The sequence below is a fragment of the Cydia pomonella genome, chromosome 13, assembly GCF_033807575.1.
Source record: "Cydia pomonella isolate Wapato2018A chromosome 13, ilCydPomo1, whole genome shotgun sequence".
NCBI lineage: Eukaryota > Metazoa > Arthropoda > Insecta > Lepidoptera > Tortricidae > Cydia > Cydia pomonella.
Window position 1 is genome coordinate 21025175 of NC_084715.1, and position 15176 is coordinate 21040350.

Genomic DNA, 15176 nt, shown 5'->3' on the forward strand with positions numbered 1-15176 from the left:
GGTCTTGTGCACACCGCTAAATACATAATGCATCCAATCAGGCTTCTAAACTTAGAGTCAGGATCAGTCTGTTCTCCCTTTTCAAATTTCAAGCCGGTCTCTACAGGTGTGTTCACAGGCTTGCAGTCCGCCATATTAAATTGTTCTAACACTTTCTGTATGTAATTTTTCTGATCAAGAGTAATTTTATTTTTATCTTGAGTCAATCTCATGCCCAATACATGTGTAGCACGACCAAGATCCTTCATTTCAAATATTCTCATTAGTTCTTCCTTCAGCTTTTTCTTCTCTGGTGTGTCTTTACTGAAAATCAGAATGTCATCAACATATAATGCTAATATAATAAGATTACCACGATCATCCGATTTTATGTAAACACAGGGCTCGCTGAGTGATTTTCTGAACTTGAGGACCTTCAGGGCATTATCAATTTTATCATACCAGGCCTTTGATGCCTGTTTCAGTCCATATACTGCTTTGTTCAGTTTAAATACATAGTTTTCTTTACCTTTGACTTTATACCCATCTGGCTGTTCCATATACACAGTCTCCTTTAAATCACCATTGAGGAAGGCTGTCTTCACATCCATGTGATCAACATTCATGTCTAAGTTGACTGCCAGGGCAAGTAAAATACGTATGGTTGAGTACCTTACCACAGGGGAGTAGGTCTCATTGTAGTCTACACCATATTCCTGGGTAAATCCCTTAGCTACTAATCTAGCTTTGTAACGAAGTAACTGACCTTCCAATCCAAGTTTCTTTTTGAAAATCCATTTACATTTTACAGCTTTCTTTCCAGCAGGTAATGTTGTCAATGTCCAGGCTCTGTTCTTTTCAAATGACTTGTACTCATCCACAATTGCTTCCTTCCAATGTACTTTATCATGTCCTGACAGCGCTTCATGAATTGTCTTTGGTTCAGCACCTTGACATGCAACTGTCATTGCAATCTCTGCATTAACGGAGTCTGTCATTTCCTCATACTCACTAGAGCCTTGATCCGTAGTCATATCAGGATTCCAAGTGACATCATTAGGATCATCTACAAAACTGGAACTAGAAGTGCTTGGTTCAGTTTCAGATACTTCAGATACTTCCACAACAGGATCAGCTGACAAAGGATCTGCAGTTAAAGGATCTACATTTCTAATAGTATTATCTATGCCATCACTAATTAAATGTAACTGGCCATCTGTAGTAGAATTTTGCTGATTCAGTTTTATATCTTTATACATTTTATCTTCAAAGAACTGTACATCTCGAGACTTAATACATTTAGACGGGTTTTCAGGGTCAATTAGTCTATATCCGTTTGATCCATCGCAATATCCCACAAATACATACATTTTGCTTTTTGCATCTAATTTCTTACGTTTTTCACTAGGGATCATTGCATAGGCGACACAGCCAAATACTCTCAAATTAGATAAATTGACTTTATTACCTGACCATAGCTCTTCAGGTGTGGTCCCTCTTACCGCCTTACTTGGTGACTTATTCTTAATGGATATTGCTGTATTCAATGCCTCGGCCCAAAACCTCGGGTCCATTCCAGCATCCTGCAGCATGCAGCGTCCTGCCTGCATAACCGTGCGGTTGGCGCGTTCTGCGACTCCATTCTGGGCTGCACAATATGGTATGGTTGTCTGATGCTGGATGCCGTGCTCTTTCAGAAACATCTGGAACTGTTTATTCACATATTCAGTGCCATTATCTGAACGAATCGCTTTTATTTTCAAATCAGTTTGATTCTCAACAAAACTCTTAAAGGTTTTAAATACAGACAATACTTCATCTTTACTTTTAATAAAATATCCAAAAGTCATTCTAGAATAATCATCAATGAAAGTCAAGAGATATCTACTACCACTGAATGATGAAACTGGCATAGGTCCCATTAAATCAGAATGAATCAGACCAAGTTTCTCAGTAGCTCTGGTATAAGACCTTTTGGGGAATGGTAATCGACTTTGTTTCCCTTCAAGACATGCTACGCAGGGAATAAGTTTATCATTAGTGTAATCAATTCCACTAGCCATACCTTTTTTTAGTAAATCCATACTCCGTCTGTTTAGATGTGAAAGTCTACGATGCCACAACTCCTGGGATGACTTCATTTCACACAGATTAGCAGCTTCTTGATCCCTTGAAAGAACCTTAAGTACTGGCTCACCCAAATCCTCAGAGTGACATGCCGCAGCTAGCTCGTATCCATGTGACGGTTGACTCGTCATGTCCAGTTCATAGACGCCGTTCACCTTCGTAGCACTGGCAATTACATCTTTGCCGCAATAAATATCGCATTTCTGCTTCTTAAAATGCACTTCGAGTCCTTTGTCTACCATCTTGCCAACGGAAATAAGATTTGTTGACAATCCCGGCACGTAAACAACATCGCTTATTTTCGTAGTTTCACTGTGTCCTTTTAACAACAATTCGACGGTTCCATGTCCCTCACTATGCAACTTTTCTTTATTCGCCACTGTTACTGAACGCGGAGTTTCCAAAACATAATTTTGCAATAACGTTTTATCGTTTGACATATGACAAGTTGAGCCGCTGTCAATGTAAAAGGAGTTTGACTTAACGTCAACTGCCAAAGCGGTTAGCAACGTTCCGTTCCACGCTTTTTCAGTCTTCTCACTGCGTTTCTCACTTTTATTGGCTTTGTTTGGACAGTTTTTCGCATAATGATTCGGTTTCTTACATATGAAGCACTTAACCTTCGATGGATGTTTGTTGACACTTTTTGAACTAGAACCCCGGTTTGTAAACATAGAACTTTCTTCGGTCTTATCGTCTCGTCGTAAATTTTCTTGTAGTAATTTACTTTTTACTGTTTCACTGCACAATTTAATGTTAGAATTTTCCAATGCCATAATAAGTGGATCATAGTCTGGTGGTAGACCACTTAACATAATTACTGACAGGAAATCATCATCTAATGGAGAATTTATGTCTCGTAGTTGTTGATCTAAATCAGTGATCTTCAAGAGATACGCCTCCATATCCTTAAATTGCTCTAGTTTCAATCCAAATAAAGTACGTAGCAGTCCTAGTCTTCTACATAGCCCTTTATCTTCGTAGGCATTTTTCAAATTGTTCCAAGCTTCGTATCCAGTCTTTGCGTTACGTACATGTGAAAACGATGACGGCTGCACCATCAGGCATATTTTTGCATCAAAAACTTCCAGTTTCCATAGTTAGCTATGCCACTGAGCTTTTCAAAATTGACTGTGATCCCGGAACTCGACGTGGAAGACGAGGTCGTCGTCGGCAAATTTTCATACGACATTTTCGAATTAATTTTTGAACTTTTTGCCGAAAACTATTTACGTACTAATTATTCGCGTATCCTGGGCCCATAACCTATTGGGTTTGGAGTGGAATTCTACCAGGATTGAATAGAGTAAAACATTATATTGTCGCAGACAGCAAAACGATACGTGTATTCATTTGTTTGTAAACTGACAAAATAAAAAACCACAGACAAAACAAAATAGCTTCCAGCTAAGGAACATTGGGTTTAAAACCTGTTTGGTTTATATGTTCTAACACATTTGCTACTAAACGTAAGTTCTATCTCGGACGATCGATGTTCGAAATGACATTGATATGTCACAGCTTTCAATTGTTTAGTTTAATTAAATGTAATGCTTGTGTTAAAACAACGCTATATGCAACATTTAATTACTTTTTATAAAAATTAAAAAATAGGTTTTTTTTTCAAAAAGCGCTGGTAGCCTAGCGGTAAGAGCGTGCGACTTGCAATCCAGAGGGTGCGGGTTCAAACCCCGGCTCGTACCAATGAGTTTTTCGGAACTTATGTACGAAATATCATTTGATATTTACCAGTTGCTTTTCGGTGAAGGAAAACATCGTGAGGAAACCGGACGAATCCCCACAAGACCTAGTTTTACCCTCTGGGTTGGAAGGTCAGATGGCAGTCGCTTTCGTAAAAACTAGTGCCTACGCCAAATCTTGAAATTAGTTGTCAAGCGGACCCTAGGCTCCCATGAGCCGTGACAATATGCCGGGACAACGCAAGGAAGAAGGAAGGAAAAAATAGGTTTTTTTTTTTATTAACTATGCCATTTAGTTTCCTTGAACAAACTTACCCATACAATTTGTATGAAAATGAATACTTTTATTTTTCACATGCAATTTTTATTTATACCAATCGATTCATTTCTTATCCATTAACAATAGTTTCCTAAGGCCCAGCTTAAGATAATGTATTAAAAGCCATAAATTAAACAAAATATTTTTCCATACATTTACTATGGAGAAACGTGAAATTTTATTCATATTTCTCTATGGCCTGTGTCTGTCTTAAGGCGAAGGGTAGGACAAGCTCTTTCCATACAAACTTTGTGCGCGTTTTTCTTCGTTTGTGTTTGCGCTACAGTTATTATTTTTGGTAAATATGCTTTTTTCTGTTAGACTTGATTTTTTTTTTGTATTTTTTTTTTAAATAAAATTTTCTACATCAAGTTCTGTGTATATCCAATATATACAAGCAATAATAACCGGCCAAGAGCATGTCGGGCCACGCTCAGTGTAGGGTTCCGTAGTTACTCTTCCGTCACAATAAGCTAAACTGGAGCTTAAAGTATAGTAAATTGTTAACCAAGGGATGAAACGGTACCTTTCACCCGAGTTAAACAAATAGGTAAATTTGCATAATCAGTACCTAATTAAAGTAAGTCTTTTTACTATGAAGGGAAAAGTTTTTGCGATAACTCAAAAACAGCTAAACTGATCATGTCTGCTATAGTTTTCATTTAATGTCTTTCTTAAGCTCTACTTCCACGATTTTTTCATATTTTTTGGACCTATGGTTCAAAAGTAAGAGGGGGGGGGGACAATTTTTTTTTTTCTTTCGGAGCGATTATCTCCGAATATATTCACTTTATCAAAAAATGTTTCTTGAAAACCCCTATTAGTTTTGAAAGACCTTTCCAACGATACCCCACACTCTAGGGTTGAAGCGAAAAAAATATTTCACCCCCACTTTACGTGTAGGGGAGGTACCCTAAAAAAAAAAAATTTTTTAGATTTTATTGTACGACTTTGTCGGCTTTATTAATTTATATATCCATGCCAAATTTCAGCTTTCTAGCACTAACGACCACGGAGCAAAGCCTCGGACAGACAGACAGACGGACATGGCGAAACTATAAGGGTTCCGTTTTATGCCATTTGGCTACGGAACCCTAAAAAATTAGATTAAATGCTATAGTGCCAAAACTAACTAATAAAACTTGCACAAGGTTTGTATGGAGAATGCCTTGCCCTACCCTGCGCCTTAATACATTATTATGATTCTTAAACGTAACAGGACTGATTGGCGAGATAGAAAAATGTGAATACAATTTCACGTTTTCTCCATAGTAAATGTATGGCTTTTTTAGCTGGCCGGCCAGGTGATGGTGGAATAGGACATAAACCTTGCCACCCGAATGTCACCTGTAAGCAAATTCATCTTGTGGCCCGGGCCTATAAAGCAAAACCATCTTTGTGGCCCTCATAAATAGTTGAGTACCGCTGGTCTAACTAGACAGCGCTTTACGGCGATATATGTTCTGTGGTAAGTGATAGTGAAACAGCAACAGTCGCTTTCGTAAAACTAGTGCCTACGCCAAACCTCGGGAACAGTTGCCAAGCGGACCCCAGGCTCCAATGAGCCGTGGCAAAATGCCGGAACAACGCGAAGAAGACGGTGATTTACTTTAGATGATATGATGAGAAACTCAAAACAAGATTGTTTCGAGTTTGTCATCATCATCATTGTTAATAATAGCTCTTACCGAATGTTGGCTACACCGATGTCGCGGCAGAAGCGGCGGAAGACGACATCTTCCACGTTGTTCATGTTCTCTTTCACCTCCTGGATCTTGGCGTCGCGCGCGGCGATGGTACGCTCGATCGCTTCGATCTGGGGCTACATGTACAAAAAAAACAGTTGAAATATACATATAACTAATGTATGCTCATGGCAACGTATACTATTTCCCAACGCCAACATATGTCCTTGTTATATGTATTTTGATGAATTCTTAATTAAATTTAATGTAAAAGACTACAAATACAGGACAAACTAATATGCAAATTAATGACTAGGCGCCTACTTAGGGCTATGACGAAACCGGATGAGCCAACATATAATGAGATAAATACAATACAAATACAAATTTTATTAAAACTTAAAGCAATTAAAATTAAACGAGTAAAAAATTCAATTATTTCGACTAGAAAAAATCAAAAAAAATAATTAAAACTCAATTCAAATAAACAATAAAATTTAAAATTCTATTATAATTACAATTATACCGATATATATTCACATTGGTCGAATTATTTAAATTAAAAACACAAATAATTCATACATGCAGAGGTTTAACCCTTTTCCAGGCATAGTACGATTTATCGACCACATACGCGCTAATAGAATTACAACCTTAGCCATCCGATTTAAGGTTCAAATTAGATTGCACTTTCAGAAAATGTAACTTGTCTTCAAATTAATAATCAAAGCTGTATTTATTGGAATATATTTGAATTTTTTGGGAAAGCCTTGTAGATTGGTGCAGCCTGGAAAAGGGTTAAAATATGCTACTGGTATCTAGCAAAATAAGGGTTCCTTTTTACATTTTTGGTACGGAACCCTAAAAAGAGCCACTTACTCCGAAGTTGTCCATAGCCCTCTCGAGTTCAGCTAGCTCTGCGTCCAGCTGTTTGATCTGCTTCATCTATAACAAACGTAAACCGTTTAAATTGGCCACGCAACTTACGCGTCACTGTGATTGAAAATGTCTCACGCCTCGAAATAATTTGTGTGTCCAACACTACATTTCACACACCCTAAAAAAAATGTAGATTTTATTGTACGACTTTGTCGGTTTTATTGATTTATATGTCCATGCCAAATTTCATCTTTCTAGCACTAACGACCACGGAGCAAAGCCTCGGACAGACAGACGGACATGGCGAAACTATAAAGGTTCCTAGCTGACTACGGAACCCTAAAAAACAACGGTGGATGTCCAATTACATACAAATGGTTAATATTTTAAAATATTGTTGATAAATTTACATCCCCAGATGGCATTTACATTTGAGTTTTCGTTCAGCGTTAGTGAAACTTAATTCCGTAAGAATTTTGCAATAATGCGTTTTGAAACGTACCGTAGAATTTCTGTCGCTCTGCGCATACTTCAGTCTCGTTTCCAATTCTCGTATTTGCAAATCAAACTGTTGCTAATATTGACTACTTGTGAGACTTCTTCATCCTTTCTGTCGTCACAGTGTTTGTTAGTAAAGCCAAGAAGAAATCAGTAGAAACCATTCATAAACTTACTGTAGTATCTCTGTCGCTCTGCGCATACTTCAGTCTCGCCTCTAACCCTCGTATCTGCGAGTCCACTGTCGTCAACTCGGATTCCTTGCGAGATTTCTTCATGCTTTCCCTCAACTCTTCAGTGAGTTTTTCCTTCTTGGCCTTGAGTTGGGAGAGGTGCTTCTCGTCCCAGCGCTTGGCCTTGCGCGCCAGGTCCAGCGAGCCGCCGGAGATGATGCCGGACTTCTGGTAGAATGTGCCGTCCAATGCCAGTGCCTGTGTTACATACAAGTGACAGTTATTATGAAAAGAAATATATTACAGAGAAATTATTCTGCACTAGAAGGCATTTTCGGGAATGTTCATAATGTGATAAAATCAAGATAAAGAATCCGTGTACTCAGTGCTTTTAGATCATGTAGAAGACAAGAGAGTCTAACGCAAAAATCGAAATTAGATAATAGTCTCTTTGGGCCTCTCTCTTTGAATATCGCAAGAAATGGACATGGACTTTTTTCTAATTTACATATTCGTGGCAGCCGCCTTTAAACGGAAGTAGAACGGAACTGTTTTTAATCATTTTAATTCCAAGCCCTAACAAAAATAAGTGGGAATGGCAGATTTACTGCTGGCAAGCATTGTCTAGTAGTATAGTAACCACAGGGTCGAAAAGTTTACTAAAATGGGTGCAATGGGTGTAGCATTTTTTGTATTACATTTTGTAGCAGTTGTGTTACATAAAACTGTTAAAAGATTATAGCACTTACATCATATCGGCTGTTCTTGCTACGATCCAGATCGTAGGCGACGCGCGAGGCGTCCTCCGGCGTCTCGCACACCAGCGCGTTGTTGGTGACGAACAGCACGGCGCGGTGGATGGCGGGCGGCTCGAAGCGGAGCACGTCGAACAGGAGCTTCACGTTCTTGGGCTCGCGGATGTCGCTGTGGGACAACTAATGTGTCAGGACGTGCAAACAGTATGATGGCAGAGTCAGGAGGATGGCAGAGTCACGAGGACGTGAAGACAGGAGGATGGCAGAGTCACGAGGACGTGAAGACAGGAGGATGGCAGAGTCAAGAGGACGTGAAGACAGGAGGATGGCAGAGTCACGAGGACGTGAAGACAGGAGGATGGCAGAGTCAAGAGGACGTGAAGACAGGAGGATGGCAGAGTCAAGAGGACGTGAAGACAGGAGGATGGCAGAGTCAAGAGGACGTGAAGACAGGAGGATGGCAGAGTCAAGAGGACGTGAAGACAGGAGGATGGCAGAGTCACGAGGACGTGAAGACAGGAGGATGGCAGAGTCAAGAGGACGTGAAGACAGGAGGATGGCAGAGTCAAGAGGACGTGAAGACAGGAGGATGGCAGAGTCAAGAGGACGTGAAGACAGGAGGATGGCAGAGTCAAGAGGACGTGAAGACAGTTAGGATGTGCAGAGTCAAGAGAACGTGAAGACAGTCAGGATAGCCAAGTCGCAAATAACACATAAAGTATTATCTAGAAATAATTTCTCCTGCGAATTAAAAAGGTGGCTATTACAGAGCGGCGACTCGAAAACAAAATAAGTCGAAGAGCTCGCGAATGTTTCCATGTTGGAAGATAGTGCAGGACGCGTAGACAGTCAGGATGGCCGAGTCGCGAATAACAAATAAAATCTAACCAAGATTTGTTTATGTTTCGAACTACTTAACAAACCTTAATGTAAAAGTAATGTACATAATACACCATATTTTTGCTACTTTGAAAATTCTTAATACATTGATTGTAATTTAAAGGTTCAAGATAAAGAATGTCAATTGTGTTTGAAAATAGAATGTGGGATATAAAAGCAATTCGTTAAACGCATAACATGAAATAAAGTCAAGAAATACAATTTACATTAAACTAAAACGGACTTCCTTACGCCTCACATGACGACCGTGCCAAGACAACACTTACCGAAGTCTCTCGCGCAGGGGCTTCGCCTGAATATAGTCCAACGGCAGGAAAGTCTCCGGTTCCAACATCCTCTCTTTCAGAACTTGGATGCAGCGGCGAGCGGTTTTCTCAGTGTCCACGACTATGGCCTCCATGTATTTGCCGAGGACTTTGGTGATGGCGACGTTGTAGCGCTTGTGTGTGGGCTGGCACATGTTGATCATGCGGTCGTACTGAAAAAAAAAAAAACATTGAAGACACTGATCGTACAATCCGCACAAAACACACCCATATCTGTAAGACTACTTGAAGGAATTACTTAGGAAGGAACAAACGGTCGCAGGCCTAGCCTAGTGTGGGACTACTGAGCTAGTTATGTAATATCTTCTTTCTTTTAATAATCTTTTTTTTGTTACTTCACGATCTGTCCAAGCAAAGGATCCGTCGGAGGAAAGAGATGGCTCCCTGCAGGTTGAGTAACCCGAGGAACACGGAACTAATGTATGGTTATCGGCGACAGCGTCCGAGTGTGCTTCGGGAAGCGAGTGTTTCGTGACCGTTGCTACGCCGGGTATCTCTCATTTTAAGTTCTTGCCTTTTCCTTCTTCTTGCCTCTTCATTTTAATTGACGTGCGCGTCGCCGAGCTAGTGTTGGTTAAGACTCGAGTCCTTTGAGTCCTCTGCTTTAAGACTCGACTCAGTTTTTCAGACTCTCATAATTAAGATTAAACTCTAGTTCTTTTCAACTTATTAGAGACTCGAGTCTTTTGTAGAGACTTGATTCCTGACCAATGACCAAGTCTCTGAAATAAGTCGAAAAGTTTCAGGAACATTGCGTTATCTCTATAAATTTAAGAATTTTCTCCCAGTAGGTACTAAGAAATTACTTGTGCAGACTCTAATTTTGCCAGTTATTGACTATGCGGACGCGTGCACGACTAATATCTCTCAGGAGTACCTCAATAAGCTAGACCGTCTTATGAATAATGGCATACGTTTCATTTTCGGACTTCGCAAATACGACCATGTTTCTTTTTATCGCCGTCAGCTAAATTGGCTCTCCATCCGTCGTCGTAGGTCCCTTAGAATCCTGAGTATTTTATTCTCCATTTTGTTCGAGCCTTCCTCCCCTGGTTATCTTAAACGTAAATTCACTTTCATCACCCCCCGTCCAGGATGTGAACTCCGTTCCTCCCGTTCTCTCAAACTCTCGATTCCTTCTCACCGTACTGGTTTTATGTCTAAGTGTAAGGCCTGAGTGGACGCTCGGAGCGGAGCGTTCGGCGGGGCGTGCAGCGGGGCGGGCGAGCGTGAGATAGAGCGTCCAGTGAGTGGCCTCAGTGCACGCTCACCGCTCGTGTGAATCGGTCGCATTCACCATGGCATCGACGTAGGACGACATTCTTGATTTCTTTTTAGAAGAGACTTCATGGCTCAAAATGTGTCGTTTTTCTACAAAGCAAGGTCCTAGTGTCATAGTGAAGCAAAGAAGACGGTTTGGAGAATTTCCCACTTTATACGAAACCTTAAGAAGCAATGGATTAAAAGTGAAAATAAATACTTTAATTTACCTTCCATTTATTTAAACAGTCTATTTTTGTAATGATAGCCAAAATGCTGGTTTATATTGTATTTCAATAATTATTTGTTTGCACGACATGACTGCACGCTCTTATCGCCGCTGCAAATCACAAACAGGTTTGAACCTCACCGCGACGCCCCGCTCGACGCCGCATTGCCCGCAAACTTGCCCGTTCGGCATTCGCTTTGAGCAGCGTCCACTCAGGACACCAGTATGAGTTTCATTTGTTTAACATGCACGCCGCACGCCCCGCCCCGCTGCACGCCCGACTCGAGCGTCCACTCAGGCCTTACACTAACTCTTTCGCCGTTGAGGCAATCCGTCTCTGGAATTCCCTCCTTCTCTTTATTCGACAAGCCCCAAGCAAACCCGTTTTCAAACGACTACTTCGCAAGCATCTTCTGTCAGAAGAACTTAAATAAGGTTCACCATCATGTATATGTACATAATTATATGTATTAGTCTATCTTTTATACATTATATAAGTAGTAGTATTTAACTATTTATATATTTTTTATATTATTTGACTTCACGTTTAATTTTTTCCTTATTATTTGTTATTATTGTTTCCTGCACACAAATGTCTCTGTTTGACCCAATGGTTGACTGGTAGAGAATGCCTTTTGGCATTAAGTTCGCCATTTGTACATTTTTCTTTATGTGTGCAATAAAGTTTAAATAAATCAATTCCTTTTCGGAGAACTTGTATTTTTTTACAAAGAACTTCGAAATGCATTGTCTTTATGTAAAATGCATGGATGTACATAACATAAATCATACAATAACGCTTATTTACTTTACTGTTGTTTAGGTAAAACCTATAAAATTTGTTGATTGAGTCTTTATACCGAGACTCGAGTCCGTTTGAGTTGCACTTAAAAAAGACTCGATAAAGGACTCGACTCGGAACTTAAAAGACTGAGAAGTTTATTAAGCTCTGAGTCTCGTAAAACCAAGTAGAGTTCTTTTGAGTCTAAAAGACTCGAGTTGCTTCCAACACTACGCCGAGCTGAGCAGCGATATCTTCTAGAGCCGCTTATAATTCGTCAGCACAGCTGTGTTGCATGACAACTTTTTAACCTTTTCGACGCCGTTTCAAACACAAAAGCTGTCATCCGAACGTCACGTCACCGAAATGTCAAAACTGAAATTGTACTTCATGCCTATGCACGTACGTCTATGTTGCTCTGTGGTCTGTGATGGATTAATCCGTCGTTGGCGTTGAACCTGCGATTCAGATATATCCATTGTTGGCGTCGAAAATGTTAAGTTAGCAGTATTAAGTAAAGGAAGTAGTAAACTGAAATAAATGTCATATACTAAGAAAAACCATTGCCACCATTGCCTCCAGTGCCACAAGCTGGAATTAAACTCGTTCGCCGAGTCACGGCGGCATAGGTCGAATTTTTCAAGTATATTCATTTCTGAGGTATGGCGCAGTAAACAGCGGCAGTGAAGCAGCGTCGGTTCGTGACTCACCACGCCGGGTATCTCCCGCTTGAAGTTCTCGACGATCTCCTGCTTCTTCCTCCGGCGCGCCTCCTCGTGCTTGTCCACGCGCGCGTCGCCGAGCTGCGCCGCCACGTCCTCCAGCGCCGCCTGCAGCTCGTCCGCGCGGCTGCGGCACGAACCCACGTCCGCCTACAAAATCCCGTGTCATCATGGTTACTTTGTAATTCATTAAGAAAACCCTTCAATCGTTGCACAAGTAATGAAGTGTGAGGGTCTTTAAGTCACATCAACGGGGTTTACGAGTAATCAAATCAACGAAATGTTAATGTTTTCAATCCTTACACAGAAATTATGATGGTTAAAGTAACTAGATTAGATTCCTCACAAAACATCAAACGGGCACCGTTTTGCAAAACCTCTCCGATTTCGATGATACTCATCCGATAGCCAGATGATAACGCCTCTTATTCACTTGTCAAATTAGTAACCAGCATCTTTATAATTATAACTAACAAACCTGTTGACGCTGTAGGTGTTCCACAATACAAACTCGAAATACGGATTACGAAAAACAGTTTAATTTCCAAAAGTTATAGACAGAAGTGTGTCGCGCGCGGATAGGCAAGCCGACTGACGCGTGGTCAAAAAACAAAACCGTTGGAACCTTGTCGCTGCGTCACACGTAATATGTACCTTCAAATTTCAGCTTAAAACTAACATTGTACAAATTATGAGAGTAGCACCATATTAAACAAAATTAAAATAAAGAGAAAAATAAACCATTTTGAGCACGTCGCTAACAAAACCTTTGGAAGATCTATCGATGGAAACCTATTACGCCGCGCGGTTTTCGTGACCGCTGGTCATGCGCTGTTAGTGCTTGAAAATAGACACATAGGCTATAGTATGTGCTACGCCTTACCCTCACACGTGATATAGCCTATACTATATAAGCTGTTACAATTGTTACACACAATAAATCTATACTCAAGACCAAGTAGTTCTCCTTCAGCACCCAACCTCACATGGCGATCCTGCCAGTGCGGCCTTGCGCCGCACTCACGGCGCGCTGCGCCAGCCAGTCAAGGACAAGGTTTAACAATCAAATTTCAATGAGAGGACTTATCTATAGCAAAGTGAAAGTTCCGGATATATTACCTATTTATATTATATCATGCGTTGGTAAATATTGCCTGTTCTTTACAATATTTGCACGCCTGCATGCAGACTGAATGCACGGATTTCTTTTGTTATGCAACACCTTCTCATGACTGTGTTATATGCAAATAAATTCTTTGAATATTTGGAAGTGAAATATCGCAGACATTTTTGTATTGTAAGGAAACTACGCCAGTTAAACCGTAAAGTTAGTATGACTCACGACAATTTAAATTCCAAACCTATATTTGTAAATCTTGTACTAAGTTTGCAAGCGTGTTGTGGAGGGGAGAAAGCTATGCGACCAAGCCTGGTTTACTACGTTAGATAGCAGAAGGTGTCGCAGAAAGCAAATCGGGACTGAAACCTCAGGTGGCATGAGCTTTCTCTGCCAAAAATGTGGGAGGTCGTGCCGCTCACGCATCGGCCTCCACAGTCACCAAACCCGTTGTCTAAACAGCAATGCTTAAATCGTCTGCAATAGACGCAAAGGCCTGTGATGACTAAGTATGTCAATTTCAGTGAATTTTGTGATCGATGCCACATAGCATTACCTGCAACTCGGCTCTGAGTCTGCGCTGCTCTTCCAGGGCCTGTTCGGAACTGCGGATGTGTTCGTTCAGTTTCTCCACGCGCTTCATAGCCTCGTTTCTCTCGTGGCCCTGCGAACATAGACGTATTGCTTCGTTAAGGGAAAAAAATGTTTGAAATAAATGTCATAATCTAAGAGATTCATTTCGGTTTATAAGTAATTTATTTGTTTCTTTATTTAAACTTTATTGCACAAAAGAAAAACTTAATGTACAAAAGGCGAACTTGAGGCATTCTCTACCAGTCACCCTTAGGGCAAAGCAGAATAGATTTATCAGCAACATTATACAGTACCTTCTGCCTGTGCTTGTTCTCCAGCTCTCCCTTGCGCCGCAGCTCGTTGTCCAGCCTGTCCTGGTCCGCCTTCTGCTCACGGTTCACGGAGTCCAGCTCCTGGAGGTACCGAGCCGCCTGTCTGGACGCTTCCATCTTCAGCTCTTCGTATTCACGGATCTGTTGGAAACATACAAAATAAGGTGCGAATCTATCGCGTTTTAACTTAGCCAAAAATTGGCTCTTAGTTCACTTTCCTATTTGATGAAGTATTTAACCTATATCGTCCCCCCATCCTATTACTAGTACAAATTATCTGCAATAAAATTTTATCATTATTAATTTTAATTCTTTCGATTTTAAAACAAATTATATTCTCTACCCAAATTTTCTTGTATGGTGGGCGCTATTTGCTCCCAGGCTGCCCTCTGTTCTACTGCTGGCAGCTCCCCTCCACCTGTGTCAGTAGCGCCCCTCGCCACGCCCGGGGCTCACCTGCGCCTCCTCCAGGTGGACATCAGCGCGTGCAGACTGCGAGCCGGGCGCCGTCTGCTCCCAGGCTGCCCTCTGTTCTACTGCTGGCAGCTCCCCTCCACCTGTGTCAGTAGCGCCCCTCGCCACGCCCGGGGCTCACCTGCGCCTCCTCCAGGTGGACATCAGCGCGTGCAGACTGCGAGCCGGGCGCCGTCTGCTCCCAGGCTGCCCTCTGTTCTACTGCTGGCAGCTCCCCTCCACCTGTGTCAGTAGCGCCCCTCGCCACGCCCGGGGCTCACCTGCGCCTCCTCCAGGTGGACATCAGCGCGTGCAGACTGCGAGCCGGGCGCCGTCTGCTCCCAGGCTGCCCTCTGTTCTACTGCTGG

The 15176-nt window shown here is 41.4% G+C and overlaps 1 protein-coding gene across 1 annotated transcript in view; it reads right to left on the reverse strand.

Moving 5' to 3' along the window:
- The window catches only part of LOC133524626 (structural maintenance of chromosomes protein 1A), a 36520-nt gene that overhangs the window by 9938 nt on the left and 11406 nt on the right, over window positions 1–15176 (reverse strand). Inside the window, exons 9-16 of the mRNA XM_061860762.1 lie at window positions 14338–14496; window positions 14007–14114; window positions 12322–12483; window positions 9282–9493; window positions 8110–8284; window positions 7364–7618; window positions 6690–6755; window positions 5814–5947 (exon numbers count right to left, since the gene is read on the reverse strand). Of these exons, the coding sequence (XP_061716746.1) occupies window positions 5814–5947; window positions 6690–6755; window positions 7364–7618; window positions 8110–8284; window positions 9282–9493; window positions 12322–12483; window positions 14007–14114; window positions 14338–14496 (1271 nt within the window). The remainder of the gene's footprint in view (window positions 1–5813; window positions 5948–6689; window positions 6756–7363; window positions 7619–8109; window positions 8285–9281; window positions 9494–12321; window positions 12484–14006; window positions 14115–14337; window positions 14497–15176) is intronic.